This window comes from Nomascus leucogenys, chromosome 2 (genome assembly GCF_006542625.1).
Source record: "Nomascus leucogenys isolate Asia chromosome 2, Asia_NLE_v1, whole genome shotgun sequence".
In the NCBI taxonomy this organism is placed as follows: Eukaryota; Metazoa; Chordata; class Mammalia; order Primates; family Hylobatidae; genus Nomascus; species Nomascus leucogenys.
Window position 1 is genome coordinate 76,153,435 of NC_044382.1, and position 14,034 is coordinate 76,167,468.

General features: G+C 57.3%; 2 protein-coding genes across 5 annotated transcripts; one reads left to right on the top strand and one right to left on the bottom strand.

Moving 5' to 3' along the window:
* The first annotated feature begins 378 nt into the window (after positions 1–378).
* On the top strand, positions 379–6,461 carry C2H16orf92 (chromosome 2 C16orf92 homolog). 3 transcript variants are annotated; one of them, XM_030798697.1, is made up of 5 exons: positions 379–443; positions 766–924; positions 1,038–1,125; positions 4,129–4,210; positions 4,638–6,461. In XM_030798697.1, the coding sequence occupies exons 1-5, from the start codon at positions 380–382 to the stop codon at positions 4,713–4,715; spliced, it is 471 nt and encodes a 156-aa protein (XP_030654557.1). In that variant the 5' UTR covers position 379; the 3' UTR covers positions 4,716–6,461. The 3 variants fall into 3 exon arrangements, with proteins under 3 accessions (XP_030654557.1, XP_030654564.1, XP_030654567.1); XM_030798704.1 differs by lacking the exons at positions 4,129–4,210; positions 4,638–6,461 and adding an exon at positions 1,245–1,716 and having other exon boundaries at positions 686–924; XM_030798707.1 differs by lacking the exons at positions 4,129–4,210; positions 4,638–6,461 and adding an exon at positions 1,245–1,716.
* TLCD3B (TLC domain containing 3B) lies at positions 1,464–13,309 on the bottom strand. Of its 2 annotated transcripts, XM_030798688.1 has the most exons (6): positions 13,058–13,309; positions 12,288–12,418; positions 6,470–6,553; positions 3,650–3,884; positions 2,768–2,863; positions 1,464–2,509 (listed from the first exon to the last, which is right to left on the bottom strand). In XM_030798688.1, the coding sequence occupies exons 1-6, from the start codon at positions 13,307–13,309 to the stop codon at positions 2,225–2,227; spliced, it is 1,083 nt and encodes a 360-aa protein (XP_030654548.1). In that variant the 3' UTR covers positions 1,464–2,224. The 2 variants fall into 2 exon arrangements, with proteins under 2 accessions (XP_030654548.1, XP_030654538.1); XM_030798678.1 differs by lacking the exons at positions 12,288–12,418; positions 13,058–13,309 and adding an exon at positions 7,432–8,320.
* Positions 13,310–14,034: the final 725 nt, after the last annotated feature.

Consider the following 14,034-nt stretch of genomic DNA (forward strand, 5'->3'; position numbering starts at 1 on the left):
TCTCCAAAAAAATGAAAATAAATAAAACAAATGTTACCTGTGGTTGATCCAAGGGGTAACCGGAGGTGTGTGGCCATGTGCCGCCACCCCAAATTTTGCCTGTTGTCCAAACACAGCTTCCTTTAGTTCGGGCTTTCAGCAAGATGGCCCTGCCACATCCCTCCTCTTTGTAAATGCTGGGGCTGCCACCATTATGGTTTTATCATCAGCGACATTCCAGAGGATGAAGACTGGTCCCAACCTCTCCTCTCCTCTTCTGATGAGAGTGAGGGATGGGGGAGGGGTCCCAGCTCCTAGCACTTTCTCCCCTCACCCCAAAGTGCCATCAGAACAGCTCTGGGCTGTGACATCACAGAGCCCCCACCTCATGATAGGAGTCATGAGGCTGTGGCCATGGGTGCTGGTGTGGGTGTGGCTGGCTGCACTAGGGGCCATAGAAACTGGTAAGAAGCTGTCTTGGGAGCAGCGGGAAGGCAGGCAGCTCTGGGGGCATAAAGTGTGATGCCCACTTAGGGACTCGGAAACCAACCCTGCACCCTCTCCTTTTCTCTCCACTCTTCTCTCCCATCCTGCTGGTCCCACCCACCCCCCAACAACCGTGGGCCTTGTCGTGGTGCACCCAGCTGACCCTGAGGGAAATCAAGACCCTCCACAGCCTCTGCAATAAGGCTGAGTGGTCTCACAGGGTCCCAAGTCAGCTTCCGCCTCGAGAGATAAAGGCAGGGGTCAGCTTGGCTGTTGTCACAGACTTTGCTTGGGTCCTAGCACCCAGACCCAAGCGTGCCACAGTGTCAGCCCTGGGAACAGAGTCTCTGCGCTTCTTAGACAGACCTGACTTCTTCAATTATCCGGACTCAGACCAAGCCAGGCTCCTGGCTGTGGCCCAGTTTATTGAAGAGAAGCCCATCGTGTTCATTAACTCAGGTATGAACCAGCTTGAGAAGGGACCTCCCTCCCTGCCAGGGCCTGGAGGAGAGCAGCCCCAGACCCTTCATTGGACCATCAGAGGGGAGTTAAGGGTCCTGCTTGTCTAGCAGGTTCCAGCCCCGGGCTCTTCCATCACATCTTGGTGGGCTTCCTGGTGGTGGCGTTCTTCTTTCTCCTTTTCCAGTTCTGCAGCCACATGTAAGGCCTGCCCCCTTTCTCCAACCCCACCAACCACCACCTTCCTTGGGAGCGGCTGAAGATCCCAGTTCTAGCGGGGCAGGGTGTGACCTCTCCCCTCTGATCTCCATGCCCCACAGAAACTTCCAGAAAGGGGCCTAAAGAGCTGGACAAGGGCTCTGGACTCAACCTGAGCACCCACACCCACCTCCTCTCCTGTTGAAGGGCAAAAGTTCCCGGCTTTCCTCCTCCCTGACTGCCCAGCGAGCAGCCGGGGATCCTGCCCCCTCTGTTTCCCATGGCCCAAGCCCCCACCTCCTCCCTTCCCAGTCCCAAAAAACTTGGTGGCAAGGGCCTTGGTGGCGTTCACGCAGATCGTCTTTTATTAGCGGTCTGTAAAGCACCTCCCAGGGTCCCCTGACCCCAGATTGGAGGAAGCCTTGAGAGGTCAGTAGCACCAGGGACATGGCAGGGCCCGAGGGCGCGATGTGCAGCCGATGGTGAGGGACTGGGCGCCCTCGCCTGCCCCCGGGGTTGTCAGCACTGGGAAGGCGTGGGGGTAGCAGCCACCTCCCTCCCCCAACCCAACAGACTAGTTCAAATTTGGGTAAATAAATAAAATAAATAAGATTCCTCAAGCTGGCCTACCCTGGAGAGGAGCCGTGGTTGCAGCCAGCCACTCGGGAGGCCCGAGGGCCAGCGGGGGTTAGTTGGGGCATCCTCTCCTCTCAGGTGATGGGGAGCCCTGAGGGGTGGCAGCATAGGGGCTGGGATGGCCTTGGCAGAGGCGCCTCCCCACATTCTGACTCCTGGTCTCCTTGAAACCCTGTCGGTCTCCCTCCCCACAAGCCCTCCTGCCCTCAGTGGGTGGGAGGCGGTGCCCCCTCCCCTCCTGCAGCACAGGGGTGTGCAGTAAGGGGGCACAGTAGGGAGAAGAGGTCCCCTCATTCCACCCCCTCAGTCCCCGAGAGTTGGGGCCTCTTCCCTTTCGGGGTCATCGTCAATCCTGGGGTTGTCTGGGCAAGAGGACCCTGGCTCCCACCCCCAGCCATCAGCCCCAGAGCCCTGTCTCCACGGGGGTGGGGGGGGAGGGGGAGGGGGAGGGTCCCGGCCCCCGGCCTCAGTCCTGGGCCTGGCAGGCCGGGGGCGGCCGGGAGCGGGGCCAGAAGAGGCGGCAGGCCCCGCGGCAGATGAGGAAGAACCAGTAGAGCTGAGGGGCCAGGAGCAGCGCAGCGCCCAGGTTGACGTGGGCAGGGATGGCCAGGGGCACGGCCAGCAGGGGCAGGCCGGCGTGGCGCCCATAGGCCCAGTACAGGTAGGGGAAGAGCAGCACCCGGCAGCAGAGGAAGCTGAGCAGCATCAGGGCCCCGTTCACCTTGTGCAGCAGCGTGTGCTGCTGCTTGTACTGAGGAGACACAGACACGGTGGCCGTGGCAGCAGAAGGGCTAGGCCCCCCCTTGGCCCTCTCCCTGCCTCCCTGCGACCCTAGCAGGCAGCTCCTCTCAGACCGGACACTTTGCCAGGACACAAGCACCAGGTGCTCAAAAGGCACGGGGTGAGGGGGGATGACGAAGGGGCCAGAGCCCTTGGCAGCAACCTTGAAGGTCCCTCCCCTTCCTGTGACCTCCCCATTGGGCTCCCGCACCCTCCCGTGCTCACTCACCTGGATGAGGATCTTGCCAAGGCAGACGAAGGGCGTGCTGACCTCTGCCATCAACATGCAACCCAGAAAGAAGTCTCCCTTCCCCTGTCGCCACACCTGAGCACAGAGGCAGGAAGGTGAGGAGCTGGGGCTGCCCCTGGGTTCTTGGGCAGCCCCCGCCCTTCCTCTTTCCCCTCTGTCACTTTGGGAGATGCTTGACTCTGAAGGTCAGAACACCTGGGTGCGGGGCTGGGCGCGGTGGCTCACGCCGGTAATCCCAGCACTTTGGGAGGCTGAGGCAGGTGGATCACGAGGTCAGGAGTTTGAGACCAGCCTGGCCAACATGGTGAAACCTTGTCTCTACTAAAAGCACCAAAAAAATTAGCCAGGCATGTTGGCGGGCACCTGTAATCCCAGCTACTTGGGAAGCTGAGGCGGGAGAATCACTTGAACTCAGGAGGCAGAGGTTTCAGTGAGCCGAGATCACACCACTGCACTCCAGCCTGAGTGATAGAGAGACTCCGTCTTGGAAAGAAAAAAAAGAGAAAGAACACCTGGGTGCAGGAGCAGGTGCATGACTTGGCTGCATCCCTCTCACGGTCCTGCAGAAAGACTGTGTCCCTTATGTAACAAGTGAGGACACTGAGGCTCAGAGACGTGCAACCACAGATCCAAAGAGCCACAGCCGGGCATCGTCCAGCCCAGGGCCAGGCTGCCCCCACACCCTGGGGCCCCTGGGCTGGTGCTCAGTGAACCCTGCCTGTCCACAGCTTTCCCTGGGAATGTGCTGGGTCTGCTTGGCTGTCAGTACCCAGAACCGGGGCTTCCCAGGCTCCTGCCAGCACCAGCAGGACCAAGGAGCGGGCCACCTGCACCCCACCCGCCCAGCTCCCTGGGACTCACCACCGAGAGCGGGAAGCACACCAGCACCATGGCGGCATGGTGGAGCACCATGAGGAACTCCTTGTGCAGGTAGCCGCGCGCTATGGCCCACATGCTGCCCGGGGCTCTGGCCGCTCCGTCGTCCCCTCCATGCCCTTTGACCTGGTGCTTGTGCCAGTGACAGAGGAACATGGCGTAGATGTCATAGATGAAGTAGGGCACAGCAAATTGCGTGTAGGCAGAGGACAGCCAGTGTCTGTTGGGCAGAGAGACAGGGTGGGGGAGCAAGGAGGAAAGGGGACACCAGTAAGTGGAGGCAGATCTCAGGGGTCAGCACGGCAGCCCTGGACAGGAGCAGAGTCTCGGGTACAGATGAGGGATCCAGAGGATAGAGGGTGAGAAACTTGCCCAAGGTCACACAGTCACGCAGCTAGTGAGAGATGGTGCTGGGATTCAAACCTGTGGCCTCAGAACTCACCCATGTTCCTCTCTCTCTGCAGTACAGTGGGGGGAAAAGAAAAGACCAGAAGATGCCCACAGACCAAAAGGCACAGATACAGTGCCAGAATAAGCCCAGGCCAGGCAGGTGGGACCTTGCCATGGTTATTTGTCCTAACCTTACCATGAGATTAGGACCAGCAACAGCTGAAAGGGCGACAGTGCTGGAGAGAGAGGTCACAGGGGCCCATTCCTGCCTCCTCGGGCAGACGCTCTTCCAAACTTCCCATGCATGCACTTATTTACCGCTCCCAAAACCCTCTAAAAAGTAGGTGTGGCCATCATCCCCACTGTACAGGTGAGGAAGTGAGTCACAGAGGGGCTAGGTAACCTGGCCAAGGAAGGGACATGGGCAGTGTGGCTCCACAGCCCTCACTGTCATCCCCACTGTCCCAAGAAGATCCGAGAGGCATCAGAGACAGACCTTGTTGGCAAGTGAGAGGTCTTGTCAGCGCTGTTCGCCCTGCCCCAAAGTCACCCAATCTCTTGTCTGTTTTGTGTTGTTTTTCAGGGACGGCCAAGCGTTAAGGGGAAAATGCAGAGCAAAAGGAGCCAAGGACAAAGAAAGTTCCATGTTCTTGGAGAGTAAACAAAAACGAGAAATGGATGAATAGACAAGACAGCATTTTTCTTCTGGAGTCAGCACATTGGCAGTTCCTCTTAAATCCTGTAGTCCCGAGACTGGTCTGGGGTGGGGGCGGGAGGTCAGAGAGGCAGGACCTGGGGTGCTCGCCCCACAAGGGGTAGAGGGATGAAAGCAGAGTCAGCCAGAAGCCATCACCAAACATGAGGCACGTGGAGGGGGCCATGGAGAAGTTGGGGCTGAGGCCTCTGAGGATGGGGAGCCTGGGACAGGCAGCCTGTGAGTGGAGCCAGCCCATTCTCCAGCAGGGACGGTACCAGGGAAAAGGGAACCTGAGACTGTGGTGCAATGGTGTGGAGCTGCGGCCCAGAGGCAGGGAAAGATGAGAGGGGAGGGGCAGCTGCAGAGAACGCGAGGCGGGAACACAGGGAGAGAGGGCCCAAGAGTGGCCTGGAGGAGTCAGGGCAAGAAGCTGCCCAGAATGCAGGCCCAGCAGAGGTGATGGGAGATGGGACAGCTGGGCTGGTGCAGGAGACCAGGAGGGGCCACCAGGCCCTGGGCTGTCGTGTGAGGTGTTAAATCCCATCCCCACCCTCTTGGCAATTAGGTGCTCAGAAGTAGGAACAGCTGCTGCCCTGGATTAACCCGGATCCTCCCCACCTACCTAAGGATTAAAGCAGGGAAGAAGGACAGGAACAGACATGGGGGGCCTGCGGAGCAGGGGGGTGCAGAAGCTAAAAGATGACCTCTGCATGTGAAGGCTGGGGAGGAAGTGCTGGATCCCAGGCTCAGCTTGGAGCAGGGGTGGTGGGAAGGGGCGGGCAGAGGCCAAGAAGCAGCCAAGTCCCTGGGCAGGGTTTGAAGAAAGAGTTAAGCCAAGAACTGTCCTCTGCAGCTGCCACTTAATTCCTCTCGCTGAAGCCCTTCCAGGAAGGGCCGCTGCCTCACCACAGAAGAGGCAACTCATCTTCGGGAAAAGAGGAGGCAAACAGAAACAGGGCACCCCCCATCAGGGGCGTCCAGAGAATGTCTCCCGGGACTCAGTGGCTGCCACAGAAGGGAAGCGGTGCTGAAAGTTACAAAGGGGGTGTTGTGGGCACCTCTAAGGCAACTTGCAAGAGGCCACCCGTGGGTCACCTAGGGCAGCCGTCAGCACCACGGACAGGGCCCCTCTCCTCCCAGTCCCCCGCCTCCTGCCCGCACACCTCTGGGCCTTTTTGGCAAGCACCAGACACTGCAGCAGCTGCCCGGCCACATTTTGGCCTCTTCACGCTCATCCCCTCCCACACTGCCTGGCCCTGTGTGGCCTTGTGCATGTCATCTCTCCCCTCTCCTTTCCCTCTCGCATGGAGTGGGTGCCGGATGCCTGGATTCTGGGAGGGGCTGAGGGGTGAGCCTGGCATGAGGAGGGGGCACCCCATCTGGGTGCTGGCTGGAAATGGGGTCTGCCTCCTGGGGTGGAAGGCAGGGAGGAGGTGGGGAATCCACGACAACATGAGAGACCTGGAAGCCGACTAGAAAGCGCTTTGAGGATCCTCTCTGATCCCCGCTCCTTCTCCCCCTGGTTCTGACCTTTAAGGACAGGACGGGATAAATTTATCCCTGGGTGTTGAGTTGCGGTTATTGCAGTTAACTTGCCCAGGCCCAAGTTAAGGGCTTGGGGACCACGGACAGAGTTCCCTCCAAGATGTGGGGTCTTCCGGGATTATCCGTACACACCAACCACTGGCACCTGGGCAGGGGGGTCTTGCAGCACTTACTGGTCATCGATGATGTGCTTGCAGGAGGTGGAGACGATGTAGCCAGCAGTGGAGGCCATGATGGCCTGGACAGAGGACACCAGCCTGGGGGAGAGAGGGAGGTGTGCTAGAAAGGCAGAAGGGAAGAGGCGTGTGCCTTGATTTCTCCTCGTTGCTAGTCTAACCACTGCGCTTTGCGTTCAGCCACTTCTCAGGCCAGTCCTTGCCCGCCTTCTCCCAAGGCTGGGCTGCCTGAGATGTGCCCCCACGGGCACCTCACGGCTCTCCGGCCCGCTCGGCTGCTGTTCCTCAGTCCACCCCACTCCTTGCCACCTTCTTCCTTCCCCATTTGTGGAAACTGATTCTCCCTCTTCTCAAGCCGGCAAGGTGTCCGTCCTGAGGTGAGACCCCACTGAGAGTGAACTGCTGGCCCGGGCCTCTCCCCACGAGGGGAGCCTGGGCTGGTTCTTGCCCCGCTTAGCTGTCCAGTCATGACACAGGCCTCACTCTGGACCCTTTGTGACTCCGAGCTCCCCAGTCACTTTCCCACTGTCTCCTGACTGCCACCAGCTTCCACTCTGCACTCTGGCCCTGTTCTAGGGGTACAGAGTTGTATCATCCACTCCTCCATCCCTGGCCCCAAACACTCGCCCTGAATGACACCTAGCTGTCGGGCCCTGGCCTCGGTCCCTAATGTCTTATAGGAATGTCTTCACCGCATGCCAGCCCTGTTTTGGGTGTACGGGGAAGAAGAGAGAGGCGGGCTGAACACTAGTAGACCAGATGGCCGGGCTGGATGAGGTCTCCCAGAACAGTGAGCAAGGCAGGCAGTGAGGAGAGAGGAAGCCTGGGGGTAAAGCCCCGGACCCCCACAGGAGCTCCCAGTCCCCCACCGCTGAGGGTCCAGAGAAGTGCCAGGTCCCTTCCATTCCCCGAGAAGCCCAAGAAGCAGAGAGGGGCTGAGGGGAAGGAAAGTGGTTTACCTGGCTGAGACAATGACTGCGTCGGCCTCCTCCCAGCGTAGCTGGGGCAGCCGCTGGAGCGTGTTCTTGGAGAGGAGGAAGAGTCCGGGGAACACCACCCCCCCGGCCACCATCGGGGTCAGCATGGTGGCTCAGGACTTGGGCAGGGAGGCAGGCGGGCCGTGAAGGGGCAGGGAGGCCGAGCGGAAGGAGTTAGGGGTGGAGAAGGGACGCCAAGCCCGGGAAGGAGGGAGAAAACGATGGGAAGGGGCACAAAGGGGCCAGGGCGGGGATGGGATGGGGCCAGGGAGTCCAATGAAACTGGGGAGTCGGGAGGGGGCTGGCTGGGCAGAGACAGGGGAGGGGAGGATGGGAGAAGGGGAGCAGGAGCAGGCCAGTGAGGGATGGGGAGAGGCGAAGAGGGGATTGGTGAGGGACAGAGAGGAAGAGGGGACAGGAGGAGGAGGATGCGGATGGGGGAGGGGAGGGAGCCACCAGGCAGGTGGGGAGGGGAGGCTTACGTGAGAGGCTGGGAGGGCCCGAGGAGGCGGGGAGGGGGTGGGGGTGGGTCTGGGTGCCAGCCCCAAAGGAAGGAGGTGGGCGGGAGGGAGCAAAGGAGCAGCCAGGCAAGCGGTCAGCGGTCACCACCGCTCTCCCCGCTCCACTGCCTCCTCTCGCTGCCGCCCCAGTCCCCGCCACCCGGCACAGACACCGCACATGGCATCATAGAGACTCCGTGCCCAGCCCCCTGCCCCCTCGGTGGGGAGGGGGAGGGGGAGGGGAAGCGGCCAGCTTGGGGAGGACGGGGGAGGGGCAGGGAAATTATGGCACCGACCAGACACCGAGAAACCGGACCTGCAGCGGCGTCTCCCCATGCAGCTCTGAGCCACAGCCGCGGCTGCGACAGAGATGGGGGGAGCAGAGAAAGAGGGAGGGGGAGGCCCTTAAAGGAACAGCAGCTGCGGCAGCACGGGGGGCTGCTGGGGACAGGGGCCAGCTCTTCTCTTGGGGAGGAAGGGGGCCCAGGGCTCCTTGGCCAGCTGGGAGGGGGCCCTGAACCCCCACAGGGGCCTGACCCTGCTTCCCATCAGCACTTTGCAAATGCCTGGCATCTCCTCCCTCGCCAAGCCATCCCTCTGTGGCCTGACCCGGGTCCGAGCTTTGGGTGCCCACTCCAGCGGAAGAGAGGGTTCCTCGGGAGAGGGAGTAAGTGGTGCTTTCTCAGAAGGAAGAGCTGAAGGAGGGGATAGGAGCAAAAACATCTCAACACAGCATCCTCAGACCCAGAGGCCCCCTCACCCGATGGCCGGGAAGGAAGCTGACATTGGCCAGAGGGGGCACCTGACTGTATTGCAGGGCTGCCCATGTCCTGTCTGCTGCAGGAGCTCCGAGGGCGCTGCGCCTGTCCTTCCCACAGGGTCAGCAATGATCCTGAGGCTCCCTGAGGTCACCCAGTTCAGAAGTGGCAGAGCCCTCTCATTGCAGGCGTCAGAGGGGCACGGAGTGGAAGAAGGGGGGACGGTGGCGAGGGCGTGGGGCAGCTGCCTCTCGGGAAGTCCCAGGGAGCCCTAGGATGCCCAGGCCCTGTTCTTCAGACTGCCAGCCCCTCCTGGCCTCCCCAGTTTCCTTAATGCTCCTAGCTCCCCTTCCTCTGCAACTTCCACAAACAGCCTAGTTTCAGAGTGGGAAAGGACTGCGGGGTGGGCTAGTGCAAGCTCCTCACTGGCCCATAAGGAAAGTGAGGCCTGGGGACTGGGCCCGGGTCATGCTGTGGGACCTGAGCCAGAGGCACTGCCCCCTTTGACTTCTGGCCTTCCATCCTGATCCCAACTGTCCTGTGGACTTCAGCATGACAAGGGCCTGTAATGCAAACTCCTTTGGTCTCCAAGCTCAATAATCAACCCTATGGTTTGCCTTTCTCTGCCAGAGCCCACTCCTCGCCTCCCCCAAAGAAAGGCCAGGGACTGGGATTTGCTGTTTTGTGCTGCCCTCTAGTGGCAATATGTAGGAAAGCACCCAAGAAGTCACGCTGATTTAGAGCTGGTTTTAGAGACAACAGCAGACCTAGCTCCTGTCCTCAGCCCTTCACGGGAGGGGAAAAGGGGATCCAGCTCCCTGAATTTTTACTACATGCTGGGCACAGCACCAGGTGATTTCTACTGATTCTTATTTGGTATCCCTGTTTTATAGAAGAAACAGGTTTAGAAATTTTGTGGGTTTTTGTTGTTGTTGTTGAGATAGGGTCTCATTCTGTCCCCCAGGCTGGAGTACAGTGGCGCAATCATGGCTCACTGCAACCTCAACCTCCCCGGGCTCAAATGATCCTCATACCTCAGTCTCTCCAGTAGCTGGGACTACAGGCACACACCACCATGCTCAGCTAATTTTTGTATTTTTTGTAGAGATAAAGTTTCACCATGTTAGCCAGGCTGGTCTCAAACTCCTGGGCTCAAGCGATCCACCCGCCTCTGCCTCCCAACATGCTGATATTACAGGTGGGAGCCACCACGCCCGGATGAAAGCTGGGTTTCAAACCCCTGGTTGCAGCCGGGCAAGGTGTCTCACGCCTGTAATCCCAGCACTTTGGGAGGCCAAGGCTGGCGAATCATGAGATTGAGACCATCCTGGCTAACACGGCGAAACCCCGTCTCTTCTAAAAATACAAAAAATTAGCCAGGCATGGTGGCATGCGCCTGTAGTCCCAGCTACTTGAGAGGCTGAGGCATGACAAGCGCTTGAACCCGGGAGGCGGAGGTTGCAGTGAGCCGAGATCGCGCCATTGCACTCCAGCCTGGGTGACAGAGCGAGACGCCATCTTAAAAGAAAACCAAAAACCCAAAATACCATAGTTGCATAACCCCAAAGCCACACGTGAGCAAAACTGCAAAAAGGACAGAGGTTGGGGAGGCTGGGTGATGGGCGGCCACTGTAACTACTCGATTGAGGACTACAAGCCTGGTCATGGAACTGCGGTTTCACTTCGGGTGAGTAGAGACAGGCTTTTTTTTGTCTGCCAGGGAATCCATGTAGACACCCTAGTAAAATCTGTGTTCCGTGTACCCCCTCCCTCTCCTATGGTTTGCTGATAGTGAACTTTTATGGTAAGCTTTGTCACACAGGTCATAGATCTGCAGCCCAAGGGCCCAACCCAGCCCGCATACATGTTTTGTTTGGCCAGTATGCAGTTGTCAGTATAGTAGTTCTTAAATAAATTCTTAGTTACTTATCAGTATTCACGAATTGGGAGAGGCTGGGCATGGTGGCTCAAGCCTGTAATCCTAGCACTTTGGGAGGCCAAAGTGGGCAGATCACCTGAGATCAGGAGTTTGAGACCAGCCTGGCCAACATGGTGAAACCCCATCTCTACTAAAAATACAAAAATTAGCTGGACATGGTGGCGCACACCTGTAATACCAGCTACTTGGGAGGTTGAGGCAGGAATGTTGCTTGACCTTGGGAGGTGGAGGTTGCAGTGAGCCAAGATCGATCCAGCCTGGGCAACAGAGTGAGATTCTATCTCAAAAAAATAAAAAGAATTGGGAGACAGCCCGCCACAATGACATGCACCTGTAATCTCAGCTACTCAGGAGGCTGAGGCAGGAGGATCACTTGAGCCCAGGAGTTCAAGACCAGCCTGGGCAACATGGAGAAACCCTGTCTCTACTAAAAGTACAAAAATTAGCCAGGCATGGTGGTGCACACCTGTAGTCCCAGCAACTCAGGAGTCAGCCCGATTCTCAGGGAGAATCACTTGTCAGGGAGGTCAAGGCTGCAGTGAATCATGGTGGTGTCACTGCATTTCAGCCTGGGTGACACAGTGAGACTCTGTCTCAAAAAAAAAAAAGAAGAAGAGGCCGGGTACAGTGGCTCATGCCTGTAATCCTAGCACTTCGGAGGCTGAGAAGGAACCTGTGAGCTCAGCAGTTCAAGACTAGCTTGGACAACATAGTGAGACCCTGTCTCTACCAAAAAAAAAAAAAATTAGCCAGTCATGGTGGTGCATTGCCTGTAGTCCCAGCTATGGCAAGAGGATTGCTTGAGCCCAGGAGTTCAAGGCTGCAGTGAGCCATGATCGTGCCACTGCACTCCAGCCTAGGCAACAGAGCAAGACCGTGTCTCAACAACAGCGACAAAGAATCATAATTTCAAAAACACTGGCCCACGTTCTAACCATATAACATTATCAGTGGCTGGAGCCGAGCAGCACTGGCCCTCAGCAGAGAAGGTGAGTCCTCCAGCCTATATCATCCCCACAGAGCCCACAACCCTCATATTATCTGCAGCGGTTTTCAACCCCTGCTCTACAGACGCTGATTCACATGATCCTCACACAACATCTCCATGAAGAAAGGAAAGTGGGTGTTATTATTAAGCCCATTTACCAGTGAGGGATCTGAAGTTCAGAGAAGTTAAATGACTCACAAAAGACCCCACTGTTGGTGTCTTTTTTTTTTTTGAGACAGAGTCTCACTCTGTCACCTAGGCTGGAGTGCAGTGGTGTGATCTCAGCTCACTGCAACCTCCACCTCCCGAGTTCAAGTGATTCTCCTGTCTCAGCCTCCAGAGTAGCTGGGATTACAGGCACCTGCCACCATATCTGGCTAATTTTTGTATTTTTAGTTCAGACAGGGTTTCACCATGTTGGCCAGGCTGGTCTTGAACTGCTGACCTCAGGTGATCCACCTGCCTCAGCTTCCCAAAGTGCTGGAATTACAGGCGTGAGCCACCGTGCCCAGCCTGCTGGTGTCTTTTGATTCCAAATCCCAGCTCCACCCCACACTCTGCTTCTGCTTTCACCACGAACTCATCCTGAAAGTAAGAGATCAGTTCCACCAGCCATGGCCCCAGGAAGGACACCCTCACCCTGGTCCTCTTACTTGGATGCTACCAGGACAGCCTCTTGTCTCTCCATCTGCAGGCTGGCGTGGTTCTGCAAGCCCCAGCGCAGGGCAGTGAAGCACAACGGGAAGAAGACGCAACCCACTGCGAACAGCAGGGTCATGCCTGCCTGCAGCCAAGAAGGCAGAAAAAGACGGCCATGAGAACACCTCAGCACAACACCCTCAGAACCCCCCGCAGCCTTCTTCACCCCCAGTGAGGCAAGACCCAAGAGACCCATCCATCTGTAGCCATTGAAAGCCACCAGGCAAACCTCTTCTCTAAGCTCTTTGCATCCTTATTACTCTTAATATTCCTCATCCGGGGCAATTTGACATCCTAATTATCCTAATTTTTTGTTTTACACACCCAATTTAGACAATTTTTTTTTTTTGAGTCGCAGTCTTACTCGTGTTGCCCAGGCTGGAGTGTGGTGGTGTGATCTTGGCTCACTGCAACCTCCGCCTCCCGGGTTCAAGCAATTCTCCTGCTTCAGCCTCCCAAGTAGCTGGGATTACAGGCGCCAGCCACCATGCCCAGCTAATATTTGTGTTTTTAGTAGAGACAGGACTTTATTGTGTTGGCCAGGATGGTCTCGAATTCCTGACCTCAGGTGATCTGCCCACCTCGGCCTCCCAAAGTGCTGGGATTACAGGCATGAGCCACTGCACCCAGCTCCTCCTACTCTTAAACTCCACCATTTTCCATCTTCTGCATGCCCCGCCTGCTGCCCACCCTATGTCACCTCTATGTTCTCTCCAGTCCTCACCTCTGAGGGACAGGTTGCAAGACAGAAAGGGAGGTTGATGTTTCTCCTCAGCACCCAGAACTCGGAAAAAGGAAGGGAGGGGGTTGTCAGGATATTTGGAACTTTAAAATGACATTTCTTGAAAAAACAAAATAAAGCCAAAGCGATTGTTGTTCCATTAAAAAAGAAAACAAAAGAAATAACAGGTGCAAGCCTGAAACTACATATATTTACATAGATATCATTTTTGTTTAGAAAGACCTCCCCTCCCATCTACTCTGGGGAGCAGAGGTGTGGGGCAGGCACAGGCAGGATGAAGGGAATCAGGCCCTGCCATCCTGCCTTCCTGAAGTGGCTTCCAAGGGACCTTCTCGGGATAAAAGGAAGGTGTCAAACTGCAAAGGCACGAGGCCGCTCTCAGAGGCAGTTGGGGAGGGCAGGAGTATGCTCTCCCATTGGTGGACTGGCCAGAAGATGCCATCCTCCCATTGGCCCACCAGTGGATACATGTGCCCTATCATTTGCTTCCTGTGGGGGCTGGGGGGCGGTTCCAGCAAGCCTTGCCTAGAATTGGCCAATTAGAATCCATTGGTGACTTGATGGACAGCTACGTTTCAGGGACAGGGCGCAAAGAAGGAAAAGGAGAGGGGAATTAAGAGCAGGTGCCCGGCCGGGCGTGGTGACTCACGCCTGTAATCCCAGGACTTTGGGAGGCTGAGGTGAGTGGGTCACCTGCGGTCAGGAGTTCGAGACCATGCTGGACAACATGGGGAAACCCCGTCTCTACTAAAAATACAAAAATTAGCCAGGCGTGATGGCGGGCCCCTGTAATCCCAGCTACTCGGGAGGCTGAGGCAGGAGAATTGCTTGAACCCGGGAGGCGGAGGTTGCAGTGAGCTGAGATCTCGCCACTGCACTCCAGCCTGGGCGATACAGACTCTGTCTCAAAAACAACAACAACAACAAACAAACAAACAAACAAAAAAACAGCAAGTTCA

What these genes read in the sequence shown, in the direction of transcription:
- TLCD3B (XM_030798688.1), bottom strand. Translation starts at nt 13,309, where the DNA reads ATGGGAGGGGAGGTCTTTCTAAACAAAAATGATATCTATGTAAATATA. An exon ending in TGTGCTTCCCGCTCTCGGTG is followed by an intron (nt 2,864 to 3,649) that starts GTGAGTCCCAGG and finishes CTCTGTGCTCAG; the next exon opens with GTGTGGCGACAGGGGAAGGG. An exon ending in TTGGCAAGATCCTCATCCAG is followed by an intron (nt 2,510 to 2,767) that starts GTGAGTGAGCAC and finishes GTGTCTCCTCAG; the next exon opens with TACAAGCAGCAGCACACGCT.
- C2H16orf92 (XM_030798697.1), top strand. Translation starts at nt 380, where the DNA reads ATGAGGCTGTGGCCATGGGTGCTGGTGTGGGTGTGGCTGGCTGCACTA. An exon ending in CATCGTGTTCATTAACTCAG is followed by an intron (nt 925 to 1,037) that starts GTATGAACCAGC and finishes CTTGTCTAGCAG; the next exon opens with GTTCCAGCCCCGGGCTCTTC. An exon ending in CCAGAATAAGCCCAGGCCAG is followed by an intron (nt 4,211 to 4,637) that starts GCAGGTGGGACC and finishes GTTGTTTTTCAG; the next exon opens with GGACGGCCAAGCGTTAAGGG.